The 22,077-nt window shown below is 43.0% G+C and overlaps 2 protein-coding genes across 4 annotated transcripts; both read right to left on the bottom strand.

Moving 5' to 3' along the window:
* Positions 1 to 4,744: 4,744 nt before the first annotated feature.
* LOC123096026 (uncharacterized) lies at positions 4,745 to 11,023 on the bottom strand. Of its 3 annotated transcripts, none has more exons than XM_044517607.1 (6): positions 10,824 to 11,022; positions 8,654 to 8,838; positions 8,395 to 8,567; positions 8,066 to 8,181; positions 6,926 to 7,083; positions 4,745 to 6,781 (listed from the first exon to the last, which is right to left on the bottom strand). In XM_044517607.1, the coding sequence occupies exon 6, from the start codon at positions 6,266 to 6,268 to the stop codon at positions 4,994 to 4,996; it is 1,275 nt and encodes a 424-aa protein (XP_044373542.1). In that variant the 5' UTR covers positions 6,269 to 6,781; positions 6,926 to 7,083; positions 8,066 to 8,181; positions 8,395 to 8,567; positions 8,654 to 8,838; positions 10,824 to 11,022; the 3' UTR covers positions 4,745 to 4,993. The 3 variants fall into 3 exon arrangements, with proteins under 3 accessions (XP_044373542.1, XP_044373543.1, XP_044373541.1); XM_044517608.1 differs by having other exon boundaries at positions 10,828 to 11,022; XM_044517606.1 differs by having other exon boundaries at positions 8,654 to 11,023.
* A 5,872-nt stretch (positions 11,024 to 16,895) lies between these two features.
* LOC123096629 (uncharacterized) lies at positions 16,896 to 21,611 on the bottom strand (the record flags this gene model as incomplete). The annotated part of the gene is given in 11 exon segments (XM_044518390.1): positions 16,896 to 17,224; positions 17,308 to 17,429; positions 17,502 to 17,645; positions 18,441 to 18,528; positions 18,608 to 18,693; positions 18,784 to 18,881; positions 18,960 to 18,989; positions 19,094 to 19,145; positions 19,906 to 20,000; positions 20,104 to 20,487; positions 21,241 to 21,611. Coding segments are annotated over 11 exon segments (1,582 nt in total), but the record flags the coding sequence as incomplete, so codon positions are not given.
* Positions 21,612 to 22,077: the final 466 nt, after the last annotated feature.

Here is a 22,077-nt window from a genome sequence, read left to right as displayed (position 1 = left end):
GCTCCATCTGGTAAAACTGAAAAATACCAAAAAAAAGTACAATGCACATATTTGTTTGACTTGCCAGAATGCACTGTAAGGGTTTGCTTTATGTTGGCTATATGGCTGTTGATAAAATCTAGTGCTAGTTATATCAAAGATCCAAGCTTTGGACTAGATCCAATATGATCGCAGCTTGAATCATTGAACTGTTATGATAAATATTTGATCTTAGTGGCATAGGAGTAGAATGCACATATTTGTTTAGCTGACATAATGTTATCCAATGATTTTCTCAGTTCTAGTTGCTTTATCATGGTTGTGTGGTTGTTGAGAAATCTTGCGCTACTGATGATATGGATCTGTGCTTTTGGACTAGACCAAGTATGGTTGAAGATTGAATTGCGACGATGAATGTTCAATCTATAATGGCCCAACAGTAGGATTCCCATGTATGTAGTTTCCAGTTGAATGTGCTCTTTTCTAGCTGTATTGCTATCATCATTTTTTTCTCTAGAAATCGTTTGGGAACTAATCTTGATCTCTCTGTTTGCCCAGGGAGGGGCCTGACTTGCTGGTGAGGACTGCAAAGAGATCTATGCTGGAGATGGTGGACTTGCGGCCCCTTAGAAGGTCGTTTTTTATCTTGTGGAGGTGGGGCAAGAAGACTGGTAGATGGACCGTGTAGGTGTATGGGCCCCACCTACTGGCGGACTGCTGGTTGCCTTGGCCCTATGGCATCATCTCTGAGCCCCCTCCCGACATGCTGCGGGTCCTAGATGCCGAGGTATGACCTCCTCTCCTCTCTTCCCTTTTAAGTGCTTGTTATGTTGTCCCATTTAATTCCAGCAGCGTTATCTAGTCGCTTATGATGTGCTGATTCAGTCTGTGCGTGGAATGAACAATGCATGCTCTTGTCTGTAATCTCAAGGCAATCAAAGTTCAAACAAAGTTGTTTACCAAGTTAGAGGTTGATCTGCTAAATTTTATTTATGTTCACTTCTACCCAGTTTGCTTGTAATCATTTCCCCGAGCCTGTGAAGTGTGATAATAACTGGTTGCTTGTGTCTTGAGATTATCATTGATTGAATACTTAACTTTTGTGGAAATCTTGTTCCAGTCATCCCTAGTCATTAGACCAAAATGATACCCCCCCCCTCCAAAGTTTATTTATTCATAATTTCATAGGTGTTCTTTCAAAATGTCAAGCAGTAATCTGTAAATTAAAAAGCTGGTAGTCTGACCCAGAGTTTAAGCCGCTTCTATCAATCACCATCTACATTAGATATATATTCTGAAGCTTTTTTCAAATCCAAAAGTTCAGTACCTTCCTACAAATTAGTGAATTAGGAGAGGGGCTCTTTTGTGTAGAAAAATAAAAAGCAGGGCAATCTTTCAAACTTGCATCCGAAATGTGAAATATTTATACAAAGAGGGAGAGATGAAGACAATGCAGCAGGGTTGGTTATCTAATTGGCTAGTCAAACATGAGGTGGTTCATAGATCTTTGGGCTTTCATCATCGAGGAATAGAGACATTACAAATAAAAGCAGAGGATTGAGATTCCATTGCTGTCATTTTATATGTATATGGTTACAATTATTTACGCTCCCAATGTGCTTATAATGTAGCACCCGGTGGATCTTTAGCTAGCGTTTTGTGTAGTACCTGAATATGCTGGAAAATACCAAATTGCCCAATCACCAAAATCTAACAGCTCCATCTGGTTAAAGCTGGAAAATACCAAAAAATGTAGAATGCACATATTCGTTTGACTTGCCAGAATGTTGTGTAAGGATTTGTTTTATGTTGGCTGTATCCTGTATGGCTGTTGATAAAATCTTGTGCTAGTCATCATAGATCAATGATTTGTCATCAGGGAAAACCGCCATGTAGTGTGCGCTGGGGATTCTTCTTCCGCTCTGTTGCCTCCCGCCCTGCCCCTCTGGTGGCGGAATCTTCTTCGATTTTCGGCATAGGTGGTAAGCTACCGATTCCTCTCCTCTGCTTTCTCATGCTCTACGTGCCCACGACCATCCTGTCGTGCTAAATTGTATGCCAAGGTGATTGGGATGCCTCTTCTCTATGTACGGATGACAGGTGGTTGTTTAGTAATCTTGTACTACTAATGATATAGATCTGTTTGTTTGGACTAGATCAAGTAGATTGGATATCTTAGCTTAGACTAAATAATGTTTGATCTGTGTGTTTGGACTCTACCAAAATTGAACATCTTCTTTTCTTTGGGCGTGGCGCAGGTGCGAGATACAGTCGGGCGAGGTGGTTCTGCTGATCAGATCCAGTTGTGATCCGAGCATAAGTGAGAGCAAGGAGGATCCAGTTGTGATAGTGAAGTTTTATATTCGGTAGGGCGGAGCGATCCAGTTTGATAGCGCCGCTTGGTTCCCTTTATATTTCCTTGAATGTGAACCTTGCAAAGCAGTGAATTTTCAAACAAGAGTAGTATGCTGTTGGGAGGAGACGTGCCTTCATATAAACTGGATTTGCTGTGATTTGTGTATTGCTTTTCTCCTTGTACCATGCATGTCAAATTGTCTGGATCATGCAGAAATAAAGCATACTCGGTGTCATTTCTTGAGGCAATGTCAGCTTTTCTCATGTTCTATTGCATTTCTCGTTCCTTCTCATTTTTGTGTTATAATTCCCTCGCATGTGTTCTTATACCCACAGCATTTTTCTTGGACATACATCTTATAATTTACATGGCAGTTGTACGGTGTTTGACCGATGAAAAGATTGGTTGATAAATAAGAAATAAAAGTTGTGAATGGCCCCGGATCCTTCCTCATTGCCGACATTGTTGATGGTGCACCGGGTGTTGTGGTTGAAGCAGCTGATGTTCAAGGCCGGCCACGCTGCGATGGGGAGCTTAGTAGAAATAGTCGTGGAGGCTATCTGAAAAAGAGTGTAACAACTTGTAACACTCTTGGTGGGGGGTTTCTTATACCCTTTCTTATACCTCCTCTGTCCGAAAATACTTGTTGAAGAAATAGATGTATCTAGATGTATTTTAATTTTAGATACGTTTATTTTTATCTATCTCTATGACAAGTATTTTTTACGTTGGGAGTTTACGATAACAACGCTATGCGAGAAATAGCCGTAGAGGCTTGTGAAAAAGAAACGAATACTAATACCTATTGGAAAAGATGAAATAAATATGAATTCCAGTAAAAGACTAAATAATAAATAAATAAATAAAAGAAAATAGATACATGAAAAGACATCCTAGCCAAAAAGAAAAAGAAACAAATACTAATACTCGTATCAATCCTGCACGGCCTAAGTACTCGGTAGCCAGATATATAATACATATTTGAACAAGACTATCCAGAAAAAGACTAATAATAAATATCCTAGCCCAAGAGAAAAGGAAAAAGGAGAGAAATACTAATACTAGAACCATGAACCCTGCACGACTAAGGACTCATGTAGGCAGAAAAGATAGCTTCATACTAGTAATTAATCATTTAATTTGCAGACGAGCACATGTGGTGGAGCCGCATTGACTCCGCCTCTTTTTTTTTAATGAAGCCAACGGGTTTGGCATGTGACCAATGGATGTATGGCCACCGGAGCTGCAATTAGGGGCTGGCGCATGCGAGAATCGGTCACGGCAACACATAATTGCTTCATGTTGCTCCTTGCTTTAGTTCCACCTCGGTTGGGGAAGGTGGTGGACACCAACATATAAGGGAATTCCATTTTGTTATCTAAAATACTAGAACCACATGGTAGTTACACACAAATAGCGCGTGCGCTCGCGTGAAATATGCGCGACTTAGAAGGAACATGACCGGAAATGCGTGAAATATGCGATGGTCGAGTGTTGAGTCTTTTAGTAATAGTTATATTTTTTGCTGATGTGGCTATCTACTGTAAAGAAGGAGAAAGAGCATATGACCGGCACGCAGCATAGTGAAAGTCTACGATACAAAGAGAAAGACATAACACTAACACCGACTTTCAAATCACATAAAGCGGTTTTAACATAGTGTCAAATTGGACTCTACGCCCATTTGGCTCGGAGATAAATTTAAAAGTATGTGGACATCTCATTGTAGACAGCAGTTTCCATTCTTTTTTATTAAAGAGGGTTGTTTTTTTTTCAACGCGCACATGAATTCAGCGGGTCTCTGCGCCATAATATGTCCTTGCAAAATGAAATTATTTTCATCGACAACATGGCTTTAGCGGGTCTCTGCGCCATTTGGCGCAACAAGTCATCTAGTTAACCTTAAAGTAGAATGAAATGAAATAAAGACAAACAATATCAAAAAAAAATTCTAAAATGGAATGGAGGCATTGGTATTTCCTTTAAGAAGAGAGAAAATAAAAAAAAACTTGGGCACAACTTTGCACCAAAGTTGAACTTTATCGTAATATGCAAAAATAATCATATAATTACGAAATTTGGTCACATATTATATAGTATTTGTATGTATATAATTACACGCGGCCAAAAACCAACAAAACCAAAAAATAACCAATAACAAAAAGGTAACAAAGAAAAAAGAAAAGCGCAATCCAGAAGAACAAAAACGATCCCAAGAAGCAATTCGACTGACCCAAAATAGGGGTCAATCGATTTCACACAGCCCAACCCAATAACATAATTAAACAGCAGAAAATGAAAACAACACACATCTCAAAGCACATCCAACGAAAAGAAAATCGATTGACCACAAAGTGAAAAGTCAGCTGACTGAAATGTAGCTAAAGTGAACATTTTCGCCATCGCAATACTAATCAATCCCTAACTATTAGGATCCTAGCTATTTTAGATGAAGGGGAAATAATTTGATGCAATTTCAGAAATCCTAGCTATTAGGATCTGAGTGACAGAGAGGGATCCACTAAATCCCTGCCTCGATTGGTTCCTTTGGGAAACAAATCCCATATAACAGAACAAGGCCTGAAGGTTTGAGAAAATCACACGTGACTGTTACGTATAACACATCGGACTGATTATATAGTACATACAACTCTAGGATTACAACAAGGAAGGCGTAAACCAGATAGCTTTTGGCCACTCGAGCCAATCCGAATCCGGGATGTCTCGTCTGTCGCACTCCCGGAAGACACCGGTCTTGACGTTGAACTCCCAAATTTCCGGAGGCAGCACCTCCACGGACTCTCCATTAATATAGTCGGATCCTGGCATAATGCAGGTGAAGTAGACGCAGTTGGGCCTTATCCACGTCGACGGTGCGGACGCCACAGACGCCGGCACCGCCAGGGAGTGGCTGCGGCTGCCGATGAGGAAGGCTCGGCCACTCAAGTGCCGCGCCTTCCTCCAGCGCCGGGGCCGGGAGCCGCCTGGATGGTAGGTCTGAACATGCATTCGCATCAGCCTGTCTCGTGTTTCCAAAGGCAGACCGGGGCCGTCGCTCCACACCACGTGCAGCATGCCGTCCTGGGCGAAGACGAGATGCTTCCCGTAGCGGCGGTGGTCGGGACCAAGCTTAGGGCGGCACTTGACGAACGGCACCGGCGTGACGGGGGTAGGCGCGTCCGCATCCGCGTCGAGGGTCCATATCTGCCCGCACCGTGTCATGTAGTAAAACTTGCCGTCGTGGTACACGATGTCAAGGTCTGTGTTGCTGCCGCCGTAGAGCTCGCCGACGTCCGGTCCGCCGCGGCCGGCAGCGTCAGGCCAGTGCAGCCACTGCCAGCCGTCTAGGCCTGCTCTCGTGAACGCCAGGCCGAGCCCGTAGCGGCAGAGGACGGCGACCGCGTGGTCCTGGACGGTGGGGTTGGCGGAGAAGGCCACCTTCTGGATCAACTTATACTGCACGGTGCAGATGCGTTTGTCTGGCCGCGGACCTGCGTGGAAGTACTCCGGCGAGCCGTCGGAGTTGACGCCGAAGGGGCTCGGATAGAGGTGTCCGTCTCGCCGGAGCGGCGGAAGGCGGACCTGCGCGTTTGTCAGGGGGTTCAGTAGCGTGACGCTCATGCTAGGGTCGAGGAGGGCGAGCCAGCCGGCGCTGGAGCCGACGCAGCGCGAGCCCGGAAGTGCCCAGAGTGCGCAGCCGCGCGTCGGGAGGGAGACGAACGTGAAGTGGTCCATCAAGGTGGGGTAGCCGCCGTCGGGGATCACCAGCCACGGCGGCGGCATCGCGGGGAGAGCCGCGCGCCAGGACCGGCACACGCCGCGGAACCGTATGCAGCAAGGCACATCGAGGAGCTCGCCGATGCTCCTCAGTAGATCTGTAGGAAGACCATCCCAGTCGACTGGGAAACTCGACGACGGCCTTGCCTCCGCCATCGCGCGATCGATCGTCGATTCAAAAACCTATATCAAGAACTTATGACTTTATGAGCTCGCGTACGTAGGATTGTAGGAGACAACCTGATTTCACGCGCGCGTATATGTGGTGGGTTCCTAGCTACGAGATCGTTTCGTAGACGGTGAAACAACTGCAACCCGGAGTCCGATTAATTTGGACAAAGACCATGTTAATTGAGACTGTCTATTTGACATTTGACTGTTTTTCAATTCAACGACATTCAAATTCCCCAACCAATGAACAGATGACACATGCCCTTGTCCCAAACCCCCATCCCCCACCGGCCACTGTTTATTTTCTCATTTCGGGTTAAACGAGTCGGGCAAAACCCTGACCCGGTTTCAACTAAACCGGCATCACCACCAAACCTCGCTGCTCGGCAGCCTCGCTGGACTACAGCAAACAGCTGGCCATCAACTTGCTACCCACAGAAACGCAGGCCTCTTGGGAACTCTCCAACCCCTCCTACATAACAGCAGCAGAGATCTCGCCTAACACACACCACAAAAGAAAGAAACAAATCAGGCTGATGGCCATGGAAGAAGGGGGAGAAGAACAAAGAGCAGATCAAAATCAGATAAGGCAGGCATCCATGGGAGACAGGGGTGAACCTGGAGAGGAAGGTGAAGGTTTACCTAGAGAAAAGCAAGAAGGAACAACAGCAGCTTCAATTCTTCACCCGCTTAGGCAATTGGGGAAATCCCAGGAAAATCAACAGGCCAGGAACAAAAAACTACTGCTACCCCCTAGCACTTCAATTCTTCACCCCCTTCACCTCTCTTACAAGGAAAATCTGCAAAAACAAAATGCGTCAGAGAAACTAGATACAGGTTAAGAAACAATCAGTAGACAAAAACTAGATACTCTGGAAATAATTCATCACTAGCAGTAGGCAGAACTTGGATAGTTTTATAATTTACACTGCAAGAACACATACTGCTTGATTGAGTATGGAAAGAACAATAGCACGCCAAGAATTACAGTGGAAAATCCCCCTAGTAATTACACTAAAAACTGGCTAAACAGACCAAGAATTACAGTGCAAAATCCCCTAGTAATTACATAGTAATTTCCAGTGCAAAATGCATAGAAATTACAATGGAAATTGCAGAAATTACAGTGGAAATTGCATGGAATTTTCAGTGGAAAATTCCATAGAAATTTCAGTGTATGAATGTTGATGCATCAAAACTTAGACTGGAACAAACCTACTGTATGTACACTGTGAAAATACTACTGCAAATTGTACTGTTACTGACACTTCTTTTCCAGAAATGCAGATTGGGAGCACGACAAGAACAATAACAGAAGACGATCTACTGTCAATGTCATAGAAGATATCATCCTAAATGTGAGTACCAAAAAAAGTGGAAAAACACTTAAATGAGAAATGATCAGTACAAGAAAAGCAAAAACTCACACACAAACACATTGCAGGAATCATTTTCATATACTGCGCTCCTACAGTCAAGACATTATATACAAGGTAAGAAACTAACCCCTGTAAATCTCAGCAGCCTGGAAGACGGTTTGATTACTTAGCTTCCCCATTTGCAATTCAGTAAAGCTATTTCAGTATTACTATTAATTTAGTACTACTGTTACATCAAGAACTCCAGTTTAATGAACATGTTGCATACAGGTACATTCAACAAATGGTACAACACAACTAAGAGGGGAGGAGTCCAGTAACAACCCATCAGTACATTCTACAGTAAGAGAAGTGAAATGTAGAAAAAAAATCATGAATTCACACAAAAAAGAGAGAAACTTACGACTTTAGTATTCTTGTGCAGACATTTGGAGAACTGGAAAACGAAGCTACACGAAATGAAGAATGTGCAGCAGAACAGAACCCGTGGTGGCATGCAGACCTGTTTGGCACCATGAACTTGGAACAGGTGGGTTCATGAAGACAAAATTCAGTAAGAAGACACATATCATAGAAGTTGAAAACTAGTAAGAAATTTATGACTGAAGCAAAATGCTAAAATGCAGGTGACTGAAGACGATGACCCTCCATGCTAAACAAGTTCACACACACCAGAAGAAATAAAACATAATCAATAGCAATAAAGAAAATGAATAATACACAAACAAATACCTGCAAATGAACTGTAGGACAAAAAGCCTTCAGTGGCCTCTTCCCGTAAGAGCGGTTATTATTCTATCAAGCTCTGCAAACTGCTTGACTTTGTTACCTCTTCATGCTAGTACACGAGGCTTGACATCAGGGACAGAGTAGAGACCGAAATTGAGATGATCAAGGAAAGAAACCTATAACAACAAACACAAACGGAGTTAAAAAACAAAGAAAAAGACACTACACAAAATAGAATGAGCTACATATGGAAAAAACTTACAGCAAAGGCGTAATGGCAGCCACCAAACGTCACAGAGCTTTTCGAAGCAACTTTAGTAGAATCCTTGAATTTCTTAATACTAGACAACAACCACTCATAAACAAATTGCGACAGGTCAAGCTTGCAAACAGAGCGACAATCCTTGAAGATATGTAAACCCATTTGCAACCACTCATAAACTAAACCTATAAATCACAGTGCTAAAAGCATGAATATTACACTGCAAATTAGGGCAAAAATTACACTGTAAAATACATATAATAAGCAACACAGTAAAACTAGGGGTACACTGTAAAAATTCAGAAGAAAGAATAGGGGTACAGTGAAAATTAGCATGAGAGATTACATAACTGAATCAATGTAAATACATTGCAAAAAATCTGGGAATATACACTGTAGCTACAATGTAAACCATCGTAATTCTAGGGGAAATTACACTGGAATCAGGGGGCATAGTCAGGAATTACATAGCAGAATTACACAGTAAAACTACGGCACTGAAACTGCATTAATGAATTACACTGAAACTGCATAATGAATTACACAGTAATTCTATAGTAAATTACACAGTAAAAATACGGCATGATTTACACAGTAATTCTACATGGAATTACACTGGAACTGCATGATGAATTACAAAATAATTTTATAGTAAATTACACTGAAACTACATGATGAATTACACAGTAAAAATGGGGCAAAAATACACAGTAAATACTAGTAATTATGTGAAAAAACACTGAAACTATGGGCTGACTTACATAGAAACTACCATGCAATTTGCATAGTAAGTCTGAGGCAAAAAATACTAGTAATTACAGAGTGAAAAACAGGACCTCGCTCAATACTACTGCAACAGAGACACTTGCACATGAAAAGAAGAAAACAAAAATGCAAGAAACTACATGAAGTACAGAGCTAAAAAGCATGGAAATCACACTGTAAAAATGAGAGGTAAATCATCTGACGAATACTGTGTAAGACCTACAAATTTACAGTACTGAAGCATACAAATTACAGTGTAAATGTGCAGTATATTACAGTGTAAGCCCTACATCAATTCAGAGGTAAAAATCCACTATACTCAGTCCAAAAAATACTGTGTAAAGCATACAACATTTACAGTGCTGAAGCATACAAATTACAGTGTAAATCTGCGGTATATTACAGTGTAAGCCCTACAACAATTTAGAGGTAAATCCACATCTGATTACAGTTCTGAAGCATATAAATTGCAGTGTAAATCTGGGGTAGATACAGTGATGAAGCATAGAAATTACACTGTAATTCTGGGGTATACTACAGTTGGTAAATTACAGTGCAATATTGGGCATACAGTGGAAAACTGTCCTATATTATAGTGTAAATCATAGTTAAATTCCATAGTAATTCGTGGAAAATAAGATGCATGACAATTAACATAAACAGAAACATTTCAATGGCATCAGACTCTACTGGGATGATCTACTGGAATAAATAGAAACTAGATTTGCAATTTGCACACTGAAACTATGTGGATTACACAGTAAGACTCATGCAAAAATACACAGTAATTCTAATGTATGACACTAAAACTATGGGGATACACATCAACACTAGGCACAAGGAAAAAGATGCAAAACCTGCATCACACACACAGTTACCATGGCATTAAGAAGAAGGAACCTAAGTACATCTAAACCAACACTAAGAGCGATTTATCCACTCACATGACAGAAGGGACCTGCAACAGAGGGCATAAGAGGAAACCTAGAAACCAACACGGACAAGGGAGGCAACACCCATCTACCAGCGAACAAACAAACCACCTACCAACGCAAATCACAAACCCAAAACCACAAAAACTCCCATCTCAAAACCCTATAACTGATCCATACATTTATCTGAATCATAGAAACTGAACACGTTGAACCTACCACGAGCAGAAGAGGAACAAAAATGCGGACAACACGAAGTAGATGATGAACGACAGCGGGAGAACGCGTACCAAAACGAACCACTAAAACTACAAGCACCTACCATGAATCTACAACAACACGGCCCCGGATCACAACACACGCCTACCACGAACCCTAACAAAATCACATCAGCAACCGACCCCTAGATCTCGAAGCTACACACCGAGAAATGAACAAAATCACGCGCTCGAGAGAGAAATTGAGAGACCAACCAACCGCAGGAGGCGAGAATCAAAGGGAAATGAGAGAGAAATCAAGCTCCACAGGTGGGGGATCTGGGAATCGACATGAACAGAAAGGGATTGCCTCCATCGCCCGAGCGCCTATTCCTCCCTTTGCCTCGCTATCGCCTCTCTCCCTTATCGCTACAGTACCGCTCAAATGAAAGGGGAAAACCACACCCAAAATTCAAAAAAGGACCAAAACCGAAAGAGGCGGAGAGGAGGGGCGCGGAGCGGTAACGGGCTGGGACAAAAAAACCGGACCCGACAGAAAAAACAAGCCCGAAGACCAGACAGCCCAGCGCGAATCTCCACGCGACAACGGACGGACAACGATTTGAATGTTGACGAATTGAATAACAGTCGACTGTTAAATAGCAAATCCGTAAATCAACGGAATCAATAAATCCCGAACGTGCCATGTTTTAGCTTCTCGTCCAGAACGTGCTCATTGTCATTGGATCGAAACGCACACATCTTGACGCTCCTGGCTGGCCACGTCATCCCAGCGGCTCGTTCGGGATGAGGGCGAAGTCTCCCGAACGCCCTTTCTTTTTCACTGGCCCACCACACTGTCTCCTTCACCTCATCCATTCCCCACACTCCCATAGAGCAAAATCCCGAGCGACCTTGCGGCTCTCCATGGGCGGAGGTAGCGGCGATTCCGGAGTTTCCCGGCGTGCGTTGCGGAGGAGAGTGGAGGTGGAGGCCCGTCAACGAGCTGCCTGGGACAGCGGCATGGACGTGTCCGTGATGGGGGAGACACGATGGAGTCCTCCCCGACAGCGTCCTCTCGTCGCCGAAGAGTGAATCTCCCTCCATGGGATCTCGCGGGCTCACCTCGAGGTCGAGCTCGATTGTGGCCAGGCCCGCCACGCCCTCTATGGCCAGTTCCGGCGGCCCCTGCAGCCCGCTTTCGCTTGCCTCGTCGTTCCCCGCCTCCGTCCATCGACGGGGGAGCTCTGGATTTTGCGGGTGGAGGCCATGGACGCTGGTGGCAAGCAACCTTTGCCACGCCCCGTCCCCCTCTCCAACTCTTCGACGATCCTCCTCAAGGTCGTCGGCGGCGGTGGCAACGACGAGGGAGCCGGGCATGCGGCGGCTGGATCGAGCGCGTGGAGGCGCACGACGCGCGCGGTCTCGCATCATCTTCTGTGCAAGCAAGTCGCTCCGCCACCAGGGAGCTTGAGGCAGCCGTGTCGTGCACCCAATCCACCGAGTGCCGCCTCCTGCACCAGGATGCCGTCTTCGCCCGCCTCTACCAGGCCCGCCCTCCTCTCCTGGGTGCAATTCGTCGAGCAGCTTGTGCGCAGCCAGCTGGTCTGCTGCTCTCGTGTGCGCGGGTCTGATAGGCGGTGAGCAGGATCTTGCGCTGGGGTCTGATGGGCTTGGTTGGTGAGCAGGATCTTGCGCTGGGGTTCAGGTTCAATGCCAAGGGCAGCATAGACTGCGACAGGTACCAACAGAAGATGTTTCATTTTGTTATTGCTAGTGTCGCAGGATTCTAGATGCAATATGCTTCGTCAACTAATGTTTGTGTGGGTTCATGGTATTATTGATGGCTATGCATGACTCTGAAACTCATCTAAGTAATCTGGTTCGCACTTTGTTCCTTTGTAGATCGATGCTGCTACTGATGAAGTTGGTAAATTTCATTTTTATTAACCCTGGCAAATTTATTTCATTGGTCATGGTTATTTTAGTATTTTGACCATGGCAAATTTAGTTAACAAATCATGGCAAATTTTATTTTCTCGTTAATTAAGCATGGCAGTTTTATTTTCATTTTTGATTATGGTAAATTTAGTAATTGGCAACTACAAATTTAGTTTATACACCATGGCAAATTATAGTTTCATGTATTTGCATGTCAAATTTACTTTAATTTCCAAGACGATGGCAAATTTTTAGTAGATCATCATGGCAATTTTACAGGACAATGTCAAACTTTTCTTACCATGGCAATTTTTTCAGTGAATTTGCCATGGAAAATTCACTAGACCTCCCACGACAAATTCAAAAACATGCCCATGGCAAGTTTGGTTTTTTCAAGCCGATGTCAAACTTTTCTTGCCATGGCAAGATTCTCTTTTCAAGTCGATGTCAAACTTTTTCTTGCCATGGAAACTTCTTTTTTCAAGACGATTTCAAACTTCATCACTAGATGTCCCACGGCAAGTTCACTTACATGCCCATGGCAAGTTTCTTTTTTCAAGCCGATGCCAAACTTTCCTTGCCATGGAAACTTTCTTCTTTCAAGACAATGTCAAACTTTTCTTACCATGGCAATTTTTTTTTGTGAATTTGCATGGCAAAATTCACTAGATGTCCCACGGCAAATTCACTAACATGCCCATGGCAAGTTTCTTTTTTCAAGCCGATGTCAAACTTTTCTTGCCATGGCAATTTTTTTAGTGAATTTGCCATGGAGAATTTACGTAAATTCCCAAGGCAGTTTTTTATTTTTTTTGTTGCCATGGCGAGTTTAACTTTTTATTTGCCATGGCTAATTTACCTTTTATTCACATGGAAATTTTACCTAAATTCCCATGGCAATTTTTAGCTTTTATTGCCATGGCAAGATTTACTATTCATTTGCCCTTTATTAACATGGCTGATTTTACTTTTTTTGCCATGTCAAATATATGCAAATTTTAATATGATTTTGGTTATGATCATGGCAAATTTAACTATATGCACCATGACCATTCTTTCTTCCTTTTTGCAACATGGCAAACTTCTTTTGCACAGGACCATGGCAAATTAAGTCTATGCATCATGGAAATTTTATTGTGTGGATCATGGCATTTTGTAGTCTACATTTTAGTCTATGGATCATGCCATGACATTATAGCCCATGCATTTCTATCATAAGATCATGGCAACATTCCGTAGGTTTTTTCATTTATATTTTAATACGCAATTTTTTGCAGTGTACAATGGGAAATTTACAAGTACTTACTTTTTAAAAATTAACACCCCCTCCCCCAAAAAAACTCGCCATGTATTTTTTAGAAAATAAAATTTGTAAAACTTGCCACGTGTAACATTTTTGCCTTTGTTCATATTCGTCATCACAATTTTGTACTAAATTTTCTTTATTTATCATGCATGTTTTATTTTTGTAACGTACTGAAGGTAGCCATTTTTCGTGTGTCTCAGTTGGCAATTAATCACTCATTGTCAATCCTAATGCAGTATCATTTTCTGAATTTTCTGTATTGTACAGTCTTTTCTCTACTAGTTTTACATCTGTCAACATTTTTCTCTATATTTTTGGTGCAAAGGGATTTTTGTTTGGGCCAGGAAGCTAGTATTGGGCCTGTCTGGTCAGGCGTTCGTGCTGAGAGGCTGTTCGTATCGAACAGAACAGTTCGGTCGATCCCTGCTCCCGTGCCGAACGATACGTTCAGTCTGGTGCCTCCCAGACCGAGTTCGGCCGTTATCGGCATCCTTTTACTCTTAGTGACATGTCAAATTTCACGCAGTTTTTTTACATGGCCATTTTATTGTATAGAGCATGGAAATTTAAATTTAAATATGATGGCAAATTTACATTTCCAGAACATGACAAATTTTAATATGTAGCATGGCAAATATACTTGTGTAGCCATTGCAATTTTTTAATTTATTACCATGGCAAAATCACACGATTTTTGCCATGGCAAAATTTAGTCCTTCTTTTTGCCATGGCATACTTTTAATGATGCAAATTTTGCTTTATTTTTGCCATGGAAAATTTATTTTAAAGAGCATGGCAATTTTAATTTAAATATGATGGCAAATTTACATTTTCTGGAACGTTGCAAATTTTTACTATGTAGCATGGTAAATATACTTGTGTTCCCATGGCAATTTTTCATGGCAAATTTAGTTCATTTTTGCCATGGCAAAATTTACTCCATTTTTTTGCCATGGAAAATTTTACTCAATTTTTGCCATGGAAAAAATACTTTTATTCACATGGAAAATTTTAGTTTAACTTGCCATGTGAAGTTTTTCTGCCTTTTACATTTGTGTATTGAAAGATGGCAAAGTTAAGAAATTTTTCTCATTGTTTTTTTTTGCGTTTTCGGGCTTTTTTTAGCGCATCAGTATGCAGTTGGGTTGTGCCTCACTTTTTTTTGGGACTGGACATTTTCTGACCGAACTAAATTGTTCGGTAGGTTCCCCATGATGTAATGAACGACTCGTTCGGGTTGGGGGTCTCCCAGCCCGAATGTTCGGTAGTTATTAACATCCTAAATCAATAATGATAGACCTACGTAATCTATCTATGTAATCCTACGTTAATGTCCTTTCTAAACTAATCAGGCCCCCCTGATTTTCATGGTGTGGGCCTGGGCCTCATTTTCGTCGAACCAAATTTCAGCCAATTTAGCCAATACGACGTAAGTTTACGTAGGTGTAGGAAAGTCCATGTTAAATTGTAGGATGAATATTTAGGGTGCGTTTGGAACTTGGATGCAAAGTATTTTTTTTTTTGGAATACCATGGTTCGTAAAAAGAACTTATATTTCTTGTTACGGAACCGCTTGGCTTCAGCCCGCCGCCTCGTCCGTGTGACGCATATGTCCTATGTGGGCCCTTCCTTTCTTCTTCGATCTCTCTCTTCTATGTGACGAATGGATAAGGAGGCAGCTCGGCCATGGGAGATGAGGTAGCAGGTGATATGGGACTCAATGTCGTTGCATCCGGGTTGGGCGCGGGCGCCAATGCTGTCGCCCGCCTCCATCATGAATGTCGGCCACCATAGGGCCGTCGACCGTCGCGATGCGCCCAAGCTTGGCACAGCCGCCCCTGACCTCCTCCATGTCATCCCCGACCATTACCGATCGTTTTCCTGTTGCAATTGCAACAGTGGAGTTGCAAACGACGACCACAACGACGGCGGTGCTATGTTGCGATATCATCTTTCATTGCAAAAATTTATGCAACATCGAACATGTTGCAAAACTTGTCTGCAATATCATCTATGGTGCAAAAAATGAAGATGAAAAAAAAACTGCAACACAGCCTTTTTTCGCGGGAGAGCAATACAGCCTTTGTTGTAAATATTTCTACAACAAGACCTTTGTTACAAATGTTTCCGCAACAAGACACTTATTGCATAAGGTACTGCAACAACAATTTTGTTTTAATGATATAAGGACGGTGTTAAGCCGTTGGATGGCACCCGATCCTACGGCTGCCGAGGCGCCGGCGGCTGACGCCTAGCACTTACCTATTTTGTTATCAAAGTCGATAGAAACACGGAAGAGGTCCCAAGTCAGGGGACTCCAACATCATGAGCTTTTGCGATCTTTAGCGTGAGGATTAGTTTTGCCGTGTGTGAGATTTATTTAATCGATCTACACATGGGAGTGCTGCCTCGTTTCTTGTTGATCGGATGTTTTTTTTCTTTTGCGAGAATTTTTTTCATCTATTCATCTTTAATAATAGCAGCACAACAAACACCAGGAATAATAAAATTTACATCCAGATCAATAGACCATCTAGCGGCAGCTACAAACACTGAAGCGTGTCGAAGGCGCGCAATCGTCATCGCCCCTTCATCGTCGGAGTCGGGCACATTTGTTGTAGCGACGACTACAAGCACCGATGCTATACTTCTACTACTATCTTCTCGTCTAAAGTACCGCGAGAGACAAGGTCGTCTAGTCTCACTATTTTGCCTCTCCCATCACAAAGGCGAGCGTTCTGGTCCACCCCCCCCACCCACCCAACTGAAAAACAGCACCATCTCCGGCCCTAGTTTACATTGAACGAAAATCATCAAAGAACAAATTACAGTTAATTTGCAAAATTGTATACTAACGATTGACTCAGAGGTCTTCTAACAAAATTTACACCCAACGGCTACATTTATCTAGACCGAGATCTCTACAGTTTCCTGCCCAAACAACTGGAAACATTTTACATTGGAACAATGGTGCTCCTGAGTATAGAGTGATCAGATGCAACTAGCAAGCACTTTGTACATAAAATGCCAATATGACAGAACTGAGTGTGAATGAAGTTGCAATAAGAAGATCTGCAGACTAGCTTGAGAAAGGAGAAAATTCAGAAGAATCGCTCATTTATCCAAGGACCAACTGAACCGAATGTCAAGTGTGAGAGCTCATTTACTGGTAATGTACACAGGAGGCTATGGGCTATCAATACATGTATGTACTGGAGGCTATGGGCTTCGAGTGTCGAGGTTATGGGCTATCGAATGTCTATACACTATCCAATCACCATCAATGTACACAGGAGAACTCATTTCCACGCTGAAGCCTTAGGTCCGCCGTGGCTTTTCACTCGTCTGGACGTGACATTCCCCTGCTTCTGGGATCTGGCTCAGCATGTCAAAGCACCATCTCAGAAGCGGCGCGAAGTTCAAGCTAGGTCTGTGGCAAAAGAAAACCAGGAAACAGATAAGCTTGGCACTAAAGGAGCAACAGAAAGGTGAGAGAAACTAAGACAGACTTACTGGGTGTTACTCAGTATCATCATATCCGTCCCTGCCAACTCAAAAGTCATATCAACCCCCTGGACACAAACTACTGAGCCAACTTCTTCACGCATCCAGAGGGGGAAACAGTCCCGCACAGCCTATAATTTGCACGAAATGGCAATAAGAAACTTTCAAGGAAAAGTGATTTACAGTCGAGCAAAAGGACGCACCTTGGCATCACTTGGGGTGACCGGTTCGATCCGCAGAATTGGGGCCCTCGAACTGTTGGGAGTGGTCGATGAGCGGCCAACTATTGTTTCAAGAGGTTCAAAGAGCTTGAGATCCGAACAGCGGCTATACGAAGACGCACGGTTCTGAAAATGTTTGGGACAAAATATGAGACAAAAAGTAGCCATAGAAGAAAGGAAACTCAAATATATCGAAGTAAAAACTGTGCAGGCTAAGAGCATGAATTTTACAAGGTCTGGACATAACTAACAAAAACAGCAGGCAGAACAAAAACATGGGCCATAGCAGAACAGAAAATCAAATAGGACTAGATGAAAAATACTTTGGACTGGCATGTCTGGGAAGGGCGCATGAAAATTGGAAAATTCCAGTCGGATAAAGAGAATCACAAAGTAGCTCTGATGAATTGTGCACGTGCAGAAACTACTGAAGCCGTGGCGTGCTTAGAAGGGATTCGTAAAGCACATCTGATTAAGAATGGACCTATCCATACTGAGAGTGACTTCGTGGAGGAGCTTAATGAGATTGGATAAGTAGATCATACATCAGTTCTATATGCAGAGATGCAAGACTGATCCTTCAGAATTTCTAAAAACTCAAGATAAGCCAAATTAAAATATTGGGCAATTGTGTTGCTCATGACCTTGCCCAGCAAGGTCGAGGGAGTTGTGTGCGGGTGTTATGCATGGCGCAATCCCAACCTGCGTGCCGGGGACTGACTAGCGTGATTGTAATGAATCTTTGATCCCAAATTAATGCACAACCCCAGTTCAAAACAAAATAAAATCAAATATGTGCAGGCTAAAACAATCATATATTGAAACAGCAGGCAGAACAGAAACACGGACCATAGGGGACAGAAAATCAAAGAATGTGCAAGCCAAGACAGTGTAAAGCAATAGAGAAGAGATTATTTATACCTTGTAATGGTCAGCATCCTGAGTACACTCGCTAGTCTCCACAACAAACTGGGCACCGCTCATGTACCAAGGGACTGCAGCAGGATTGCTACAGTGCACGGTATACCAAAGATTAGATACACAATAGAACAGAACGAGCATACAAATTGTAAAAAATAACTCCATACCTTTCCTTGTACAAATCGACCCCCTTAAGAATATCACAGGTACAGTTTTTCACTCCAAAGTCCCATATATCCCTAAACATACAACTCTGCATGTGCATACGAATATATGTAAGCAGTACAGTAATAAATCTGGGCGACGTGCAATCTATTCATGTTAGGATAGTTATAATGCATACAATTTCGTCTCCTCCAGATAGATCATTGACAGCAACAAGGGCAACGCCTTCACTCTGCAAAGCTGCTCTAGCGAGCGCCCTCCGAATCTTTCCATAACCTGAGAAGAGAACAACTGGAATCATCATAGGTCTCACTTAATCACACTAAGTACATGACCGAAGTTCTGGAAGTTTACCATTTATTGCAACTTTAATTTTCTGCTCAGCTGCATCATTGAAATCAGAATAGAACGGAGGTGAGAGGGGGAGGGTGTAAGGATTAGAGTCATATACATAATGATAGAGCTATGAACTTCAGTTTGATATTTACCTTGACATTCTTTCTGTTTAGATGACCTGCGATTTCGCTGGGAAGACTTGCCCTATAAGTCAACATGAATACTAATCAGAGGACTGGAATGACATAACAAATAGATAAAAGATCTGTTGTAATATCAGATGGACTCAAAGCATTAATGCACCGAGACAAGTGTGCCAGAGAGAAGGAAAACACACGAACAAGAAAGCGGTTCAAGCAAAAAAAAAGGCTTGAAGATGATGACTCAAATGTCTGCTATGGCAAAAAGAAAATCTACTGTTACTGCAGCCACAAGGAAAGCACAAAAATGGCAAGAATGTTGATGGTCTCAAGACATGAAGTGTTAACATAAAATAGCACAACACAAGTGGTCAGTTTGAAGATAATGTAGGGGAACAAGACCTAATAGAACAAGGAGGATATCCAAAAAAAAAAAAAAGTTGAGTGGCAGCTTATACAGTGAAAATAACATAGACTATTTGTATTTAGGGTCTGAATATTAGCACTATCAGAAGAATGTCAAACTGTAATTATAAGAAATACATTCGTACATGCACCTTTGTGAATTTTTGTTCTTGGTAATAGGTCTTCTATATAAAACGGCCTTTTGAGTTTGCTTTTTTAGGCAAACGGCCTTTTTGGTTTAAGAGAACCATGAGAAAAGTTTCAATACTATAGGCATTGGTTACAACAAATTCAAAAATCAACCATTCTAAGTCGACCAACACATATGAACCCAATTTCTATTAAGAAATAGACGCATAAGAAATATAATTTGCTAAGGCATGGTAACAACAAATAAGAGTCTCGGAAAATTGTCTCACATGTAAGATCTTAATGTTAGCAGGACAATTTGGTGCTGGCTTAATCAATATCTTCGTATTTGGTAGCCACAGTGACAGTTTACTGCCTATGCACACTGCAGCAAAAGAAGATGGTCAGCCTTTTGCAGAATTAAACAAACAGATCAATAAAGTAAAATGAACATTTGGCAACATAATCAAGGAAGAAATGAGCCTTGCCTTGCTCATCTCGCACATAAATCAAGACATCCCTCTCAAAGTGTTGTCCATAGAAACTTTGGTCAGTTTTACTTCCATCTTTTTCTTTCTTCTCAGATTTAGCAGTAAAGCTAGGGTTTGGCCAATATCCGATGTCTCCCTGCCATCTGTCCGAGGTATCTGTGGACCTCAGTATAACCATGTCACCACTGCAGGCATGAAGGGAGACGACACCCGTCCAAAGATATACGATGGTAACAGAATCCCGCCTGTCTACTCGTCGGACATCAACCTCAATGGAGTAGGGATCTGACCCAGAGAAGCGGACTGTCATCCCTACCATGGTCTCTGAAAATGGGGGGAAAGCTGGGACTCTCACTTCTGTGCAAGAGCCACAATAGTGCACTATGCGAAATAACAAAGAAATAATCAGGATAATTAACTAACAATAGAAGAAAGGATTAATCAGCTGCAGAAGAGAAGAGAAATAGCCCTTTGAAAGAAAAGAAAAAAGTAGCAAGATTCAGTTTCATATACAGAAATAGCATATCTCGCTGGTAACTGCATTTGCCTGTACTAAAAATGCATCTACATCCCACTAATATTTGTTTTTCTAAGGTCTAAGGAACCAGCTTAATTAGTTGTGGCCACTTACGATCATCTTCCCGGTGAAAACAGAAACGTAGTGCTTAACCAGTTTTCTGCCACGTTTAATCACCAGACGCAAACAATCCACCATTAACTTTCCAAAACAATGAAGTTAATGGGCGAAAATAAGGCTATAACAGACATTAGAATTTCCTAATATAAACATGCACCAAAAAGAGCAACTGTGGCTAGTTCTTGAACTCTAAGAACTAAGGTGGGAGCACCTATTCCAAGAACGAAATCCAAGAAAAGAGAACAGAAACAACAGAGCACTAGACAATGCTACTTTCTGATCAAGTGTGGCTTGCATTGCACCAAGAGGAGCGACCTTGTCCAGGTCTTGAACTCCAAGAACCAACGTGGGAGCCGTTCTTGGATTCCAAGAACGAAACCCAAGACAAATGCTTGACAAGAACCAATGCGGAAGCCGTTCTTGGAATCCAAGAACGAAATCCACGACAAATAGTTGACATTTGACAAGAACCAAGAAGAGAGAAGGTTGGTTATGACCTTGGTCGTCATGGACTGTAAGCGTGCACTCGTGCCCTGAGACGTCGTCCATGTGGAGAGCACCTACAAACTTCAGCCCTTCCGTGCTCTCCAGTCGCAGTTCTCCAGCGGAAAACGCAACCCCGGGCAGAGCCTCGATCTTGACACGGGTGAGCTTGTCGTCCTTGCTGCGCTCGACGCCCCTGATGATGGCGTCGTGGTACGGAAGGAGCAACTGGAGAGTCTTCCCCACCATGCTCTCAGGGAAAGACGGCATGGGGGAAGACGGCGAGCTCGAGCTCGCCGGAGCAGGGGACTGCATTGGAACTGGAGGGGGGAGGACCGAAGGAGACGAACGAAACAAACTATTTCTTCTGGAAGAACGAGGCGGAGGTAGAAGAAAGAGAGCGGGAGGAAAAATATTCAGTTTATATAGAGCCCACAACCAATGTTGACGGAAACGTCAACTGGGCCTGTGCACTTGGGCCGAATCGGTAACCAAATCCCCAGGGAAAAAAGCATTTTCCGGTGGCCCAGTAAAATCGGCCCGCATTCCAAACCCAAAGAAAAAACGGCGCTTCCACCCGAAAAAGAGAGAGAGAGAGAGAGACGGCGCTTGCCTGAGACCCCTTGTGCTGCGCGTCGGCGGCCGCAGAGGAGGCCGGCGCCCGGTGGTGGTGGTCATCCGGACCACCTCCGCGGAGGCGAACGCCGGCGGGGGAGAGAAGAGGGGAGCGCCCTCGCCCTGCTTCGTTCCTCTGGTGATTGGCGGAGTGGGGGCTCTCCTCCCCGGCCTTGTGCGGCCGCAGAGAGGGACGGTGCCCGGTGGTGATGGTCATCCCGACCACCTCCGCGGAG

Source organism: Triticum aestivum, chromosome 4D (genome assembly GCF_018294505.1).
Source record: "Triticum aestivum cultivar Chinese Spring chromosome 4D, IWGSC CS RefSeq v2.1, whole genome shotgun sequence".
NCBI lineage: Eukaryota > Viridiplantae > Streptophyta > Magnoliopsida > Poales > Poaceae > Triticum > Triticum aestivum.
The sequence above is the reverse complement of the archived record's forward strand: the minus strand, read 5'-3'. Positions and strand labels throughout refer to the sequence as shown.

Coding starts and splice junctions, on each gene's coding strand:
- LOC123096026 (XM_044517606.1), bottom strand. CDS start 6,268: ATGGCGGAGGCAAGGCCGTCGTCGAGTTTCCCAGTCGACTGGGATGGT.